The following is an 18028-nucleotide window of genomic DNA, read 5'->3' as shown; positions in this document are numbered from 1 at the left end:
ATTTCCAGATTTGGGATGCTCAATCTATACTAGGTATTTTTTTTGTTAGCTACATAATATTCCAAGAATTCCCTAGTATTCATAAATCTATGTAGGGATACACTACAACCAACTCTTAGTTGGTGGTACTTAGGGCCTTTCTAATCTTTTGTTATTATAAACAGTGCTGCATTGAATAGCCTTATAGATATACCTCATTTCATACATATACACGCATTTATGTAAAAGAAATTCCTAGAATATATAAATTTTTAACTTACTGCCCTTGTGAGACGTTATACCAATTTATGCTACCATCATCACCAATTGAAGTGTTTAATTCAACTTTCTGCTTTTTCGTGTCTAGTTTTTTTAAATGGTGTATCACTGGTTTTAATTTGATTTCTCTTACTATGAGTGAGATTAAACATTTTGTTCGAGTTTATAAGCCATTTGTATTTCCTTTTCTGTGATTTTTCTTACTTGTAGGACCTTTTCTATATTAAAAATAATAGTGCTTTGTCAGTTGTTGGGCTGCATATAATTTTCTCAACTTAACACTTGTCTTTTTAACATTTTTTACTCACTTGACCCTTGAATATGGGTGTGAACTGCATGGGTCCACTTATACATGAATTTCCTTCCATTTCATTATGATTTTCTTAATAACATGTTTTCTCGAACTTAACATAGTATATAATAGACATAACATACAAAATATTTGTTACTTGACTGTTTATGTTATCAGTAAGGCTTCAGGCCAATAGATAGGCAATCAGTAAAGTTTTTGGGGAGTCAAAAGTTATATATATATTTTTGACTGCATGTAGCGGGTGGGTACGCCAACCCATGAAGTGTTCAAGGTCAACTGTAACGTTTTGCCATGTAGACAATTTTGATTTCCATGCAGTCCGATTTGTAGATATTTTCTGTTATAGATTCTGGAGTTTGGTCATATAGAGAAATGTTGCCCACTCTGATACTATTACTACTTTAAAAGTTCTGCTTGATTATTGTTTCTTAGCAAATATGGGAATGAATCTTAGCAGTGAGTACTAATGTGAGTATGTGGAAGCTTCTGTTCTTGTTAAAATGTATTTTCCTTTACTGAGAAGCAACTTAAAAAATAAGAAATAAGCTTTTGTTCTTATGTGGCAACCTTAATAGTGACAGACTGATTGGGAAGAAAGGAAGCCCCTGCTTATGAGGTAGCATCCCTCAGAAAAGGCAGACTAAAGACAAGCTGCTCTCTCCCTCCGATTTCTGACAACAGGAAGAGGAGAAAGCACTGCAGAAAGCCTGAACTCCATTCACAGCTGGGTACCACAACTCCCATAAAGATGAGATTTAATTCTATTTTTCAGTTTTCCCTAGTGAGGACCTGCAAGACTGACCAGGTCCAAGGTGGGAAAAAGAGTAAAAAAGATGGTGATGCTACTATTTCCTCCATTATTTCCTAATAAATGAACTTATAAAATAAGAGTTGGGGTCACGCCTGTAATCCCAGCACTTTGGGAGGCTGAGGCAGGTGGATCACTTGAGGTCAGGAGTTCGAGACCAGCCTGGCCAACATGGTGAAAACCTGTCTCTACTAAAAATACAAAAATTAGCTGGGTGTCGTGGCAGACACTTGTAGTCCCATCTACTCAGGAGGCTGAGGCATGAGAATCTCTTGAACCAGGGAGGCGGAGGTTGCAGTGAGCCAAGATCGTGCCATTGCACTCCAGCCTAGGTGACAGAGCGAGACTTCATCTTAAAAAAAAAAAAAGAAAAAAAAAGAGCTGGGCATTGAAAGTGCTTAAATTGACAGGCCAATGTCAGTGGCAGTGTTGAAGTAAGGGGAAGGTTAGGGACACTAGGGATAATTTGCTGCTACCAAGTTTAAGATTAACCTGTAGTAAAATGCTCTGGGGAAGCCAAGGTTATAGTGTCTTCAGCTAAAATGATAGCAAGTGATTAAATTATCGTAGTTGCCCTTGTGACTCACACAACAGCAGTTCATAAGGCTCAGAACTGAAACTAAGGCTAGACTCAGAACGGGTAGAGTCATTAGGGTTTAGTGTACTAAAGGCCTATTTTGTGATTGCCAATGGTCTTCTTTAAAAACGCTTTTTCACATAAATCTCACATCTTCTCAGTCCTCTACCTTACTGGGGGTCACCTAGAAGAGCATGGCACATTTGTACTAGCATTCAATAAATATTTGTTAAATAAATTAATAGTGAACATGACAGCAACATTCCTAACATTACTGAATGCTCTATATACTGGGCATAGTGCTACGGACTTTAAAAAAATCTAATTTAATCCTCATGATATCCCTTGAGGTCGTTATTCTCATGACCACTTTACTAACTAGAAAACTGAGGTTCAAAAAGGTTATAAAGCTATAAGCTGGGTTTAAGTCCTGGCTTAACGAACTTCTAGCATTTATCCTGAGGAGTACAGATAAAGGAAGAAGACATAGAGTTAAACTATGACTTTAGGAAGGTCTAGAAAGAAAGAACAGAAAAAACTAAAGGGGAAAATCATCAAACAAGTAATATAACAGGAAAAAGCTGAATAAATAAATTTCCAGATCAAAAGGTTACAGTAAATATTCAGCACGATGAATGAAGAAAATATGCATACCAAAACATTCCAAAGCTTCCAAAGAGGAAAAATGGCCATCTACAAAGGAGTAAGATTCAGACTGGTATCAAATTTCTCATTGGCACCTTGATAATGAAGAAAAATGAGTTTGAACCTAAACCTACCTGAACTATCAAAGTGTGGGAGCAAAATAAGTATACCATCACACAAGAAAGAAATCAATTTATCTCTCTCCAACATAGCAAGAGTCAAGAACACCCAAACACATTAGACCTAAATGGGAAGCATAATGACAACAATGGTATATCAGTCTTGTAGCAGGCTCAGGAAGCAAATGGTACAAATTAGATCAGAAAAATTAATTGGCTCCAATAAAAATTTATTTATGAATAAAATGAAACTAGATCCTCATATTATCATAAAGGCACAAATTTCTGCTCCCAAAAACATAAAAGAAAGAGAATTAGAAACTTGAGACAAAAACAAAGAGCTATATAAGAAAGACACATTCCAAATAGCATCATCTTCCTTTAAACAGCACAAAGGGTATGATATTCTATCAATGGGGAGTAAAAATTAATTCTGGCATACTACTGACTCACAGTGTCCAACAACTACAGAGTCCTAAAAAAACCCACTTATTTCACATCAACATTATGCCTAATTCACAGAAAGAAAAAAACATGAAGACTCAAATATATATAGTACGAGGTAACTGTTAACAGTCTTCACAAAATAAAGGTGAACACACAGTTGCCAAATCTTATACAGCGGGGCTTCAATTTAGACACAGTCACTCACAGGAAAGAACAAGAAATAGAACTTATATATATATGTATTTGTATTTGGTTATGTGTATATGTATACAAATTTGACCAAAGAATTGGTACAGAATAAAAAACTGGATGGATAATTGAGTAAATTTAACAAATCTTCATCTTTCAGAGTGGTAAGTCAGTAAGTCATGTCCAATACTAGTAATATAAACATATTATTTAGAGTTATAGAAGTAACTATCTCATGGGAAATGAGACTGAATGTAGGAAAGGAATACTGATACTTTTCATTTATGATGCTTTATAAAGCTAAACTAGTGATACTAATGATCAGTCAGAGTTGAGAACCTTCTAACGACACCATGCTGATACCGCTTTCTCTCCAGATAAAGCAACTTTTTATAGTGTGTAATAAAGCCTGAATTAGAAGTTGGGCCACATTTTGGGAGAAAAACGAAAACAAAAACAAGACGTCTTTTCTATAGTAACAACAGAAAAGGCTAAAGCACCTTTAAATATTTTTAAAAAGAAATGTATTTTCCACTTAGAGTTAAAAGTCAGAATACTAGCTTAAAGTTATTTACAGTGGTATTACATAATAAATAAAACATGGAGATCATTGCATTTAAGTCTTTGAACAGAGAAATAAGCTTTTCCTAGATTTAGATGCGAAGAACTCTGGAAGACTAGTAAGAAATAATGTCAAGACAGAAAATAAGAACATTTTTATTACAAGTACTCCTTACCGCTTAACAGCTGCATTTGTTAGGTTTACTAGTATTTGCGGTAAAACTTATTTCAAAAATTAATATTTTTCTCTGAAACTCCCTCACTCTGCTAATAAAATCAAGACTTTATCTACATAAAACAAAGTAAGGAAAAGAAAGCAAGTAAGGAAAGGTTAGTATGCATGTCCTTTGCCTCTTAATAGAGCTCAAAGGGGAAAGAGATAGAAGATCATGGATCCTAGTTCACCCTTATTTTTCAAGATGGTGTTTCAATAGTCTAGGATCAATGTATGAAACAGAGACTTATGTAAACTTAAGAAATAAAAGACAGTGTAACATCATTTCTGCTCCAGATAATTATCCCTATTTTTATAAATGGGCATATATGAAACTGGAGAGAAAGTTATAAAAGGTCTTCTGCCTCTCAGGGAGATATGCTGGGCATTTCCTATATACTAATATTCAATTTTCACAACAATGCCATAAAGTAGAACCATATCTTTATCTTATAGAAGGAAATGGCACAAAAATTTAATGATTTAACCAAAGTCACAGAGATAATATGAAGCTTTTATATATTTTACCATTTTCTGAATGTCTAATAGAACTTTTAGAAATATAAAGATAATAAAGATATTCCTTAATATGTGCATTAAGGAATCTTTTAGGGGACATAAAACATTTGACGAAGTTCCTGATAATGATCTATATTCTGGTATCCGCAGTGAGATAATGTTAACTTTAGGAAGAGAAGAATTAATACACTAGCTGTGAAAAATCAGAACTCATTCCATACGTCAAGAAATTTTTTTTCAGGTATTAAAACTTATACCTTAAGAAATGTTTTGTTGGCCAGGCGCAGTGGCTCATGCCTGTAATCCCAAAACTTTGGGAGGCCAAGGCAGGCAGATCACCTGAGGTCAGGGTATCAAGACCAGCCTGGCCAACATGGTGAAACCCCGTCTCTACTAAAAATACAAAAATTAGCTGGACGCAGTGGGGCGTGCCTGTAATCCCAGCTACCGGGAGGCTGAGGTACGAGAATTGCTTGAACCCAGGAGGTGGAGGTTGCAGTGAGTCAAGATTGCGCCACTGCACTCTAGTCTGGGCAACAGCAAGACTCTTGTCTCAAAAAAAAAAAAGAAGAAGAAAAAGAAAAACTTACTTTTTACTCACAGAAGTAAAAAGTAAATACTAGAGGCTAGGAAACACAGAGGGAAAGACAAGATAAAGACAGATTGTTACAGAATATAAAATTACAGCTAGATAGGAGGAATAAGTTCTAGTGTTCTACACTACTGCATAGAACTGTGTTCTATACTACTGTAGGATGAGCATAGTTAACAATATTACATAGTTTCAAATAGCTAGATGGTAGATAATGAATGTTCCTAACGCAAAGAAATGATAAATGTCTGAGATGACAGACACGCTAATCTGACTGCAATAAATTATATGTATAGAAACATCACTACGTACCCCATGAAATGTACAATTACTATTTATAAATTTAAAAAAAAAGAAGTATTTCATTTGTGGCCACTTGTAGTGGGCCTTCCATAATGAAAAGAATCATCTTTTACTGAATCTAGTAGTTACTGAATATACTTCAATAGATAATCAGATATTCAATAAAAATCGGTTACTACTTTTTTTTTTTTTTTTTTTTTTTGGTAAAGAGACAGAGTCTTCGCCAAGCGTAGTGGCTCATGCCTGTAATCCCAGGAAGGCCGAGGGAGGGGGGAAAACACCTGAGGTCAAGAGTTTGAGACTAGCCTGACCAACATGGTGAAACACTGTCTGTACTCAAAACACAAAATTAGCCAGGCGTGGTGGCACATGCCTGTAATCCCAGCTACTTGGGAGCCTGAGGCAGAAGAATCGCTTGAACCTGGGAGGCAGAGGTTGCAGTGAGCCGAGATTGTGCCATTGCACTCCAGCCTGGGCAACAAAAGTGAAACTGCATCTCAAAAAAAAAAAAAAGAGAGAGTCTTACTATGTCGCCCAGGCTGGTCCCAAACTCCTGGTCTTAAGCAATCCTACCACCTCAGGCTCCAGAGTGGCTGGGATTACAGGTGTGGGCCAAAGTATCTGGCAAGTTACACATTTTAACTACATATAAATATTATAATTATGTGTATTACTCAATGTACAGAGTAGTCAAAGTATTTAAGTGACAACCAGCCTGGCCAACATGAAGAAACCCGGTCTCTACCAAAAATACAAAAATTAGCCAGGTGTGGTGGTAGGCGTCTATAGTTCCGGCTACTTGGGTGGCTGAGGCACGAGAACCGCTTGAACCCAGGAGGTGGAGGTTGCAGTGAGCTGAGATCATGCCACTACACTCCAGCCTGGGAGCCACAGTGACACCCTGTCTCAAAATAAACCCCAAAAAACAAACAAAAAACCAAAATATTTAAGTGACAAAATAGGTCTTCAGAATCCCAGGAAACGGCCTTGTTTACATTTTTAGATTTAATATAAGTGCAGTCAATAACATGCTATCTTTGAGTTTAAAAATGCAAAATGCTGTGTTAGCTATCACCTACCATAAATTCACAATTTACATATTATATTACAAAATAACAATAAACTGGAGTGTACAAGGCAATGTTTACTATATGAAGAAAAGTTACCTCTCTTTCTCAAGTTCTTCTAAATATCCAGTACTTTCTCTGCTTCCATTTACAAACCCTCTTCTTGGAAAGGAACCCATAGGAACAGGACTGCACTCTCCAGAACGGCTTGATACAGATCCTTCCCGGCTTCCATAAGAACGGAGGGACATTTTTGACCGTAGTTTTACTCCAGGGAAATTACTGCTATCTAAGTTAAGCTCTAAATAAAATAGAAACAAGTTTTTATACAACAATTGCTTTAAGCGGTCTAAAATATTCTTAATGTTATTATATAATTTTAAAGTGAAATATTAGGTTTACACTTTAGCCACAAATATACACGACTGAAAAAAAAATTATTTAGGACTTTCCCTGCAACGTCCACTTGGGTCAGGGTAAAAATAAGGAGAGTGTTAAAGGAAAATTAGATGAAATGTACTTCCTTAGACTTCCTCTAAATAATATTTTAGAATCCAAAAGTAATTTGTCTGTCTGGCTTCAATTATTATCAAGCATTTTCTCTGTTCTGACATTGGAATTTTCAAGCAACAAAATGAGACAGATATCCTTTTAAAACTGCTAAAAGTGACGCATAGTCAACTTACATATGTGAAAAGATTAAAGTATTTCTATCCTGAATGAAGAAGACAATACTTCTTCCAATGAGACAGTAGGCTCAAGTCTATGGCATATAGAATACTAAAGTCCTATTTAGCGACTGGCAGAATAGCAACAAGCTTTAAAAAGAGCTGAAAATTATTTAAGGAAGGGATTTAAAAGTTAATTCGAAGCCAGTTAAATGTTTAACTGAAGAAATGACACACAAATACATTTTTTATTTATTTGTACTTTAACAATTACATCCTGAGGGTAAGGCTAATACACCAAGAAAACTGATACCAATACCCAAATCGAGAGAAGCTGTACTTGGATCTACACACCTAAAGATGACAATTTGAGCTTAAAAAATTATTTTAAAACACCTTTTAAAAATCTACCTTTAAGACGCTCTAATAAATCAATCTGTCCAGAGGAAGCCATAGCTTCATCTTCAATACTTCCTTGTAGTTGTTTAAGTACTTCCTGTTAAAAAGAACACAATATATTAACACGAAATTCTAAATAACTCCAAGACATGATTCTGTATTTCTTGACATTTAAGTATGCTGAGAAAAAAATTCAGATCACTCTGAAAACATGCACCTTATATATATTACCTATTATTTGTTATTAATAAATAAATCATGGCCAAATAATAATAGTGATATTTTGTGATAATGGTGATTATGGGGAGTCTCCGTGCAAGGTATTATAAACACACTTAAGATATATTCGTTATTTCTAACTTAAAAAAAACCAATAATGCAAATTATTCTCATTTTTCAGATAAAACAAGTGACACCCAGAGACTTGCTCAAGTTACAAAAGCTACTTATGTGTTTAGAATTCATGTCTCTTAAGCGTGCACCAACATGACCACAAAAAACACCAAATTAACACATAATCTATTTAACAACTTCAACATTCAAGCTTTTATATACCACATTTAAGTATATTCTGCTAGTATACTAATTTACAATTGGCATACATTCAAATGACTGTATGTTCACTATTTCTTGACTTTTGATGCCAAACCATGTAATCCCTTTCTTGATCATTTTCTCTCAAAGAATGTTGGAAACTTTAATTTTCTACCAGTTTTTCTGGCATTACATTTGTGAACTTTGGCTCTTATTGCATGCTACTTAATAATAATGTATATTATTTTCCATTTACTGAGGCATTCCATTCTAGCTCCTAGCATAGTTCTTTGGCCAATCAGGTTTCCTGAATGCAAGACAAAATATTTGAACATTTGCAACTTTGTAACTAAATGGAGTGTTCCCCTATAAGAAAAGTAATCTGTAAATATATTAAAAGGAAAACCTGTCAAAAAGTGAGTGACTGGAGCAAAGACAGTTTCACTGATTTATCTTGACAGTGACATTGTAAGCATTCATGGTGGCTCACGCCTGTAACCTCAACGCTTTGGGAGGCTAAGGCAGGAAGGTCACTTGAATCCAGGATATTGAGACCAGCCTGGACAACATAGCGAGACTCTGTCCCTCCCTACAAAATTAAAAAACAAACAAACAAAAAAACCATGAGTGGTGGCACGTGCCTGTGGTCCCAGCTACTTGGGAGGCTGAGGCAGGCGAATCACTTGACCCCAGAAGTTTGAGGCTGCAGTGAGCCACAGTCTCACCACTGCACTCCAGCCTGGGAGACAGAGTGAGACCTCAGCTAAAAAACAAAAACAAAGAAATCGCCCCCAAACCACAGAATTCCTATGTTAATAAATAGCCTTAGAATCTGACCTTCAAATAATAGACCATGTTGGAGTTTAAAAGGCTTGGATAAATAGATGTGGGGGCATGAAGGTGACTGTATTATTTTCAAAATATTCCAGAGTGTTTTAAACATTTGTGGAATAGAAAACAAATTTGCTCAGGGATAACTTCCTTTACTGAATGTGAGTACGCCCACCAAAATGTCCACTATAAACTTCAGGCACCATCTCTTCCATTTAAGAACTCTCACTGGAGACTACCTGTGATTTTTCCAGGATTCCAATTCTCTTTCCATCCATTGCTACTGTTTTAGTCCTTCGATAATCCTTTTAATCTTATCCTTATTTCTCAGGCTTCCGGTCTCACAATTCAACAACTACCCTTGAGCAGTTAATTTCCAATGACATGTCTCGAATCTGAACCTCACTTGCAAACTTCAGACTCACTTTTCCAATCAACTGATGGTTGGAATTACACCTGTATGATAGGCACCATACATCTAAATGTCCAGAATTGAACTGGCATTTTGTCCCAATAAAGCCTGTTCTTTGCCTTGTATTCTCTCAGTTAAATGGCATTAGCCTTCTCTTTCTCCTCCAGCTCAAATCTTTAGAACTCCTTCCACTCCCAGTTATGGATTTCTGGTGATTCTACCTCTATCATCTCTCTTACAGCTATCTCTTTCAGATTCTTACTGCCACTATCTTGTTATTAACCCTACCTAAACTATGAAAATAATTTCCTAAGTGGCTCAACCTTGCACAGAGCTGTCAGAGCAACCTTTTTAAAGCACAGCTTTGATCAGGTCTCTTTTTTTTTTTGAGACGGAGTCTTGCTCTGTCGCCCAGGCTGGAGGGCAGTGGCATGATCTCGGCTCACTGAAAGCTCCACCTCCCAGGTTCATGCCATTCTCCTGCCTCAGCCTCCCGAGTAGCTGGCACTACAGGCGCCCGCTACCATGCCCGGCTAATTTTTTTCTATTTTTTTTAGTATAGTAGAGACGGGGTTTCACCGTGTTAGCCAGGATGGTCTCAATCTCCTGACCTCGTGATCCGCCCGCCTCAGCCTCCCAAAGTGCTGGGATTACAGGAGTCAGCCACCGTGCCCGGCCGATCAGGTCTCTCTTTATAAGATTCTTCTCCAAAGCCTACAGTAGTGGTTCTCAAGGGTCAGCATGCATCAGAATCACCTGAAGACCTTGTTAAACCATAGATTGTTGATTCAGTAAGCCTGGGGTAGAGGCTGAAAATCTGCAGTTTGAACAAGTTCTCAGGTGATGCTGATGCCAAAAGCAGAATCATTAAAATGTTAACAGTGTTATTCTATGGAGATTGAAATTACAAGCAATTTCTTTTTTACTTGTTGTGTCATGCTTTTTAAACAATATGTATTACAAAAAATCCTACTTGTTTTTAGAAAAGTTAAAAAGATTTAAAAGTCTAAAAATCACAATAAAAAATCCTTAGTACATCATTGGACATACATCTAATTTTTTCAAAACTAATGGTACATTAATGGTCTTTTTAAAAAGAAATAATAAAGAAAAACTCAAAACATTAAAAAAAGAAATTAAAAAGCCATATAAATTCAGATGTCCAACAATAAGCATTAAATAAACCATAGCATTTTTTAGCTGTACATAACAATGGAATACTATGCAACTGTAAAATACATAATCTGACATAAGATGACAAATTACACAGAAAAAATTATGCTGCAAAATATGATGTCATTAAATGCAAGTTTGCATAAATGTATAGAGAAAAGAATATATATATATTATCAAAGGTTACTTTTACCTCTGGTGATGGGATTAAAATTTTTTTTTAAAAATAGGTGATTTTGGTATTTCTTTTTGTCCACATTTCCTAATTTAATAAAATATTGAATATACTCAACTTGTAATAAAGTTCTATTTTTAAAAATTTCTGTACACATTATTAGAAATCTATTGATAGCTATAAGCATGAAGGTAAATAAGATTTAAGGTCAAACAATTTTTAAAAAGATTCCCAAAGTAGTCACCTTGGAAAGCTACTAACTTACTCCAATGATGTGTTAAATTATTTTTGTAAGTGCTTTGAGTTATGAACCTCATCAACAAAATCTGTGTACATTTACAGTCACATCCAGTTACTTTGCCTTAAGATGTTATCATCCAATATGACCTACATTACTTGTTTGCTGTGAATAGTTTATGGCTATTCCACAATAAAAACTAACCTCAAGTAATTCTTTTCCTGTTTTATTGAGGCACAACACACATATGTAAAATACACTAATCTTAAATATCCAGTGAATTTTCACACCCATGTAATCACTATCTAGGTGAAGACACATTTCTAGCACCCCAGAGGGTTCCCTCAAGCTCCTTTTACCAATCTTCATTTCCTAGAGGTAACCACTATTCTGCCTTCTTCATCAGAAGAGTTTGGCATGCTCTTGACCTTCATACAAATGGAATCATGCAGTGTGTAAGTATTTTGTGTCTCACGTTTTTTGTTCAACATAGTATCTGTGAAATTTGTCCATGCTGTTGCCTTATCAGTTCATTATTTTTAAATGTTGTGTAGTATGTAGTAGTCCGCTGTATAAATACAGCCCAATTTACCTATCCTCCTCTTAATGGGGCATTTGGGCTGTTACCAGTCTGGAGGCTATTATTTAGAATGTCACTATGAACATTCTTGTACCGTTTAGTGAACGCTTGCCCTCACTTCTCTTGAGTACATTTCTAGGAGTGCAAATACTGAGTCACAGGGTTTAATTTTAAAGGAAACTGCCAAGGTTTTTAATACTTCTCTCAGCAATGCCTGAGCATTCCAATGCTCCACATTTGGTGTGATCAGTCTTTTAAACATCAGTCATTCGAGCAGGAGTGAAACATTCTTTCCATTTCCCTGATGACAAATGATGCTGAATCTCTTTTCATGGACTTATCTGCCATTTATCTTTCTTTTTGAATTGTCTTTTCAAGTCCCTGGGTCACATTTTAAAAACTGGATTGTCTTTTTGTTACTGGTTTGTGCGAATTATTTATATATTCTGAAGGAATTATGTATATATTCTGAACTGAGCCTTTGGTCAGATATATGTGTTGCAAATATTTTCTCCTCTATGGCGTACTTTTTCATTTTCTTAATGAAGTCTTCTGAAAAGCATAGGTTTTTAATTTTGATGAAGTTTATCTTATACATTTTTATGTTTAGCCTTCTGTGTGTCCTAAGAAATTTTGCCCACCCAAGGCCACATAGGTAAGATTATCCTATGTTTTCTTCTAGAAGCACACTTGAGTCTTTTGATGAACAAAAGTTCTTAGTTTTAATGAGGTCTATCAAATTGCTTTCTATTTATGGTGCTTTGGCATTCTGTTTAAGACATCTTTGTGTACTCCCAGGACAGGAAGCTATTACCTATGTTTTCTTCTAGAAGCCACTGTTTTGTCTTTTTTGTTTGTTTTTTCCATTTTTTTCTCTGTGCTTTAGTTTATTTTCTACTGATCTTTTTTCAAGTTCACTAATTCTGTCTTCTCACTAGTTCACCAATTCAGTGTTCAGCCTGCTGTTAAGCCCATCCAATGTTAATTTCAAATATATTTTTCAGTTCTAGAATATCCATTTGACTCCTTTTAATTATAGACTCCAATTCTGTCAAAATTTTCTATCTCTTCATTCATTTTTCTTTTTTTTTCAAGACATTTATAATACTTATGTTAAAATCCTTGACTACTAACTGCAACACCTGGATCATCTGAGTTTGCTCCTATTACCTATTTGTTCTCTTATCAGTACTCTTCCAGTTTCTCTGCATTTCGTATAACGTTTGACTGTATGCCAATTGTGTATACAAGAACAAAAGAGACTTAAGATGATTGATAGTATTTTCCTCTAGAGAGTTTGCCTTTTCCATTGTTGGGGTCTGATCTCCTCAATCCAATTAGCAACTAAAAATGGATCGGGACTTGCTGGGTGCGGTGGCTCACACCTGTAATCTCAGCACTTTGGGAGGCCGAGTCGGGCAGATCATGAGGTCAGGAGATCAAGACCATCCTGGCTAACATGGCGAAACCCCGTCTCTACTAAGAATACAAAAAATGAGCCAGGCGTGGTGGCGGGTGCCTGTAGTCCCAGCTACTTGGGAGACTGAGGCAGGAGAATGGCGTGAACCCAGGAGGTGAAGCTTGCAGCGAGCCAAGATTGTGCCACTGCACTCCAGACTGGGTGACAGACTTAGACTCTGTCTTGAAAAAAAAAAAAATGGATTGAGACCTAGTTGCAATTTTAAGTTCACAATGAACTGGTTTGGTTTTCCCAGTTCCTTGAGTATGTCTCTCCATATTCAGACAGAAAATATGAAAGGTTTCCATCTCCTCAGCAGTTAACTTCTTGCCCTATACAGTATCAAAATCTGCCAATTATCTTGAATGGAAAACCAGTCATGTTTGATATACTAGGTAGGTCTCCCTCTAATAGGTCTTTTTCCTAAGCATTGCAGGAATATGGGATATTTCACTTTGCCTTTCCAGTTCAGCCTTATTCTCCGGCAGCACTTATCTCTCTAGCCTTAAATGTTCTATCTCTTGGAGGTTGTAAACTCAGGTCTTTAATTTCCTGCTCTACAAAATTCAAAATCTGGCAAATGACTTGAGGAGACCTGTGGTGTGCAAGTAACATGTCTCTTCCTGTAGCAGGACTTCGCCTGCTAGCATTCTGCCTTTCTAGTCTATCCCAAGTCTCTTGCACTACAAGACTCGGCCAATATCTCATGGTAAAAATGAGCCATGCATTTAGAGCTCCTCTAAATGCTAATATCTCTACATCTGCCCTCATGTTTGTCAAGCTGCCAACGATCTCATTTTCTTTCATACCTAGTCCTGCAGAAAGGCCTCAGGAGTTTCTTTCTCCCAGTGAAGTCCTCCTGCTTGTGCCAATGATGAATCCCAATCTGTACCCAGAATCAATATCCCCCGGGAAGAAAATTACCAGTAATCTCAGCTTATCTAGAAAGGGTTCTTTCCTCTTAGGAATTATAGTTAATAAAGAGCTTGACGATTCCACAGTCCTCCAATGTCCTTAAAAGTATGATTTTTGTATTTTATCCAGTGTTTTCTAGTTTTTGAGTGGGACAGATTTCTTGGGGGCTGCATACTGCATACAACCTACAAGAGGCCCTTGATTTTGAAGAGTTTTTAAAAGAAAATGGAATACAATTGCAAAGCAGTTCCAAAAAAAATGTTTCAAAAAGTTCTTTGAGAAATGGCAGCTTTTAAATACATATGTAATTTTGAAGGAGAGAATATTCATTTGTACTTTAAAATTCTAGAAGCTCAGTTTAAAAGATTAATTACACTACACATTGTCTTAAAGGTATTTTAACATTTTAGAAACAGTAGAAAATTATTCATTAGGCTGGGCACGGTGGCTCACACCTGTAATGCCAGCACTTTGGAGGCCGAGGCAGGTAGATCACGAGGTCAAGAAATTGAGAATATCCTAGCTAACATGGTGAAACCCCATCTCTACTAAAAATACAAAAATTAGCTGGGCGCGGTGGTGCACGCCTGTAGTCCCAGCTACTCGGGAGGCTGAGGCAGGAGATTAACTTGAACCCAGGAGGCAGAGGTTGCAGAGAGCCAAGATCACGCCACTGCACTCCAGCCTGGTGATAGAGCAAGACTCGGTCTCAAAAAAAAAAAGAAAGAAAATTATTCATTAAAGATGAAATGTGCTGTGGTTATACCAGTGATATTTATCTATGAGCAACTGTGTCATTTCGGGGAGGCTGCTACTTGACCTACTTTTATTTATTTCAGTATATCGTAATTAAAGATGCTTTTCATTACCAGATATAAGTACGCTTCATAATTACATCTTCAAAATACATTCTGAAATGTTGATCTCAGTTTTTTTCTTACTTTCTGAAGACATACTTTACATGTATATTGTTTTAAAGTTTATAGACCAATTTATAAATATTAAATTTTGTCAAACTACAACAAAGATGTAAATGCTTCAATAACTTGCCTATAGCTAATTCTTCCTACACTATGCCATCTTTCAGCTTTTTATCCCTATAATGCCATATTTACCTTGTTGCTATGCTTCAGCAGTTTAAAGTCAATTAAAGAGCTCTAGGTAGGCTGGGCGCGGTGACTCATGCCTGTAATTCCAGTACTTTGAGAGGCCGAGGCGGGTGGATCACCTGAGGTCAGGAGTTTGAGACCAGCCTGGTCAACACGGCGAAACTCCGTCTCTACTAAAATACAAAAATTAGCCAGGCGTGGTGGCAGGCACCTGTGATCCCAGCTACTCCGGGAGCCCAGGAGGTGGAGGTTGCAATGAGCTGAAATTGTGCCACTGCACTCCAGCCTGGGCGACAAGAACGAAACTCCATCTAAAAAAAAGTTGGGGGGAGGGGGCGGGGCACGGTGGCTCACGCCTGTAATCCCAGCACTTTGGGAGGCTGAGGCGGGTGGATCACGAGGTCAGGAGTTCGAGACCAACCTGGCCAACACAGTGAAACCCCGTCTCTACTAAAAATATAAAAATTAGCCGGGCGTGGTGGTGCGCGCCCGTAGTCCCAGCTACTCGGGAAGCTGAGGCAGAAGAATCGCTTGAACCCAGGAGGCAGAGGCTGCAGCAAGCCGAGATTGCCACACTGCACACCAGAGCCCAGGTGACAGTGTGAGACTTCATCTCAAAAAAAAAAAAAAAAAAAAAAAAAAAAAGGTTTGGGGGAGGGCTCTAGCCCTGGAGTAAAAAAAACAACACACAACTTTTTTTAAGATTAGCTACAATTCTGCATTTATCTGATTTCATATCATCTAAATTCCATGTAATCTCTATTTTCATTACAAAAAATTTCAAACATATACCTAAGTACGCAGAAAATTATAACAAACCCCCATGTACCTTCATACCCCACATCAATAATGATCAATTCATGGTCAGTTGCGTCTCATCTACACCCATATCCACTTCCTCTATTTCCACCCCTCTGCCCCAGACTTATATTGAAAATAAAGCTCAGGAATCGTACAACTTCTTTGTAAATATTTCAATATGTATATTTAAACAAGGATTCTTTCTAAACACAAACACAATAATATCATTATACTTAAAAATACATATTTCCTTAATATACAGTGTTCACATTTCCCTAACCCATAAACACTTATTTCCCTGGCTGCTGCAAAGACACATGTAATCAAATAGCAAAGCAGTGTCCTCTTTTGCCACTAGATGGTACTATTGCATAAATTTTAGACTTTATAAGCAATCCGGCTGGAGGAGACCTACTTTTTGCTTTTTTTTTTTTTTTTTTTTTTTTCAGACAGACCAGGTCTGGCTCTTTTGCCCAGGCTGGAGGACAGTCCTCCCACCTCAGCCTTCCAAGTAGCTGGGACCACAGATGTGTGCCGCACCTGGCTAATTTTTGTATTTTTTTGTAGAAACAGTCTTGCCATGTTTCCCAGGCTGGTCTCAAATTCCTGAGCTCAAACAATCCTCCTGCTTGGCTTCCCAAAGTGCTAGGATTATAGGTGTGAGTCACGGTGCCCAGCCTCCTTTTGCCTTCTTTGGGGGTAAAGAGATTAATGACCAGGAAACGTGATTCGAGTTTATATAAGGTATTACAAAGTATAGCAAGTGATTTTGGGAGAAATAACCATTGTGTGGATTAATTTTAATCCGCAGTAGGAAGTGCCAATGGTTTCAAAAGTGTCTACACAAAACAATATTCTAAGACAAACAGGTCATGGTTTATGCTCTTTCACAGCATAAAACCTTAAAAAGAGATATAATTTCATTATAGGGCTGTAATTGTTATGGTAGCACATGTCCAATTCTAAGGAAATATGTTAATGGATTCACAAGATGTCTGTTGAAGTACATGCTGAGTAAAATAAAATTTATGGTTGGTTTCAGGTATATCTGAAGTGCCACTATTCCTGATGTATATAGGTTGCGCATTCTAAACCCAAAAATTTGAAGTCTGAAGTGCTCCAAAGTCTTGAGCTTTCTGAGCACCAACGTGACACTCAAAAGAAATGCTCAATGGAGCATTTCAGATTTTGGATTTTCAAATTAGGAATGCTCAAGAAGTATAATACAAATACTTCAAAATCTGAAAAAATATAAAATCAAAACACTTCTGGTCTGAAGCAATTTTGTGTATTATACCACACACATAAATGATCAACTAGATATTCCACTGCAGAAATTTGAGGGTGTGACTTCTATTGTCACTCTGAGAGACATTCCACTTCAGTGTGGAGATGGATCTAAGGGTAAGTAAGTTACATTGTCTCTCAAATATGAGTTTTGAATTTGCTCAAGGAATTAAACAGAAACTTTAAAAAAGAGATCTGAGTTCTACACTACAAAACAGACAAGTACTATCTAAAAAGGCCTGCCAGGAGGAGTTCTCTGCAAAATATACCATACTAAAGTAGATGAAGGAATATTTTAATTCTGTATTTTAAAACTTTTAAAAACACATGCCAAGTATAACGATCTGAAATGTAATGTGCTGATCAGTGTTAAAATACCAAACTACTCTTTTTTAACCTGTTAGGCAACTAATGCAAGTCTTTTTAGGTCACCCATAGTTTGTGGAAAGAACAAAATGTTTGTTTACAGTCCATCTTATTTCCCAAGGGATTTGAAGTAGGTATCTTGGATGTCCGTCATTGCTGGGGACAATTTTACCACAGAAGAGGATAATTAGAGTAGAAAAGACTGATAGAGGGATGGAAAGAGAGAATAGGACACATGAGCCAAGGTTGAGCTGTGATGACACTGAATATAAAGGGTAAAAGAGAAGCAGAAACAGTTACCTCAGTGACACACAAAAATCTGGAGAATAAGGTAAACCTTGAAATGCACAGGAAAAAAACTAGCATAGAATAGGAAATTAGTAAGGAATAAGAGTAGTGAGCAGACAGGAAGAACTGGGCCAGGAACTCAAATGTTAAAATAGCCAAGAGGCAGAAACAACACAAAGCA

General features: G+C 36.8%; 1 protein-coding gene across 8 annotated transcripts in view; it reads right to left on the bottom strand.

The window, feature by feature from the left end:
- The window catches only part of APC (APC regulator of WNT signaling pathway), a 139511-nt gene that overhangs the window by 72898 nt on the left and 48585 nt on the right, over nucleotides 1–18028 (bottom strand). For all 8 annotated transcript variants that reach the window (XM_030817639.1, XM_012505383.1, XM_030817647.1 and 5 more), the window contains 2 exons: nucleotides 7692–7776; nucleotides 6712–6913 (listed from right to left, as the gene is read on the bottom strand). In XM_030817639.1, coding sequence (XP_030673499.1) covers nucleotides 6712–6913; nucleotides 7692–7776 — 287 coding nt within the window. The remainder of the gene's footprint in view (nucleotides 1–6711; nucleotides 6914–7691; nucleotides 7777–18028) is intronic.

The sequence above is a fragment of the Nomascus leucogenys genome, chromosome 2, assembly GCF_006542625.1.
Source record: "Nomascus leucogenys isolate Asia chromosome 2, Asia_NLE_v1, whole genome shotgun sequence".
Taxonomy (NCBI): domain Eukaryota; kingdom Metazoa; phylum Chordata; class Mammalia; order Primates; family Hylobatidae; genus Nomascus; species Nomascus leucogenys.
This window is presented reverse-complemented; position numbering and strand designations above follow the sequence as displayed.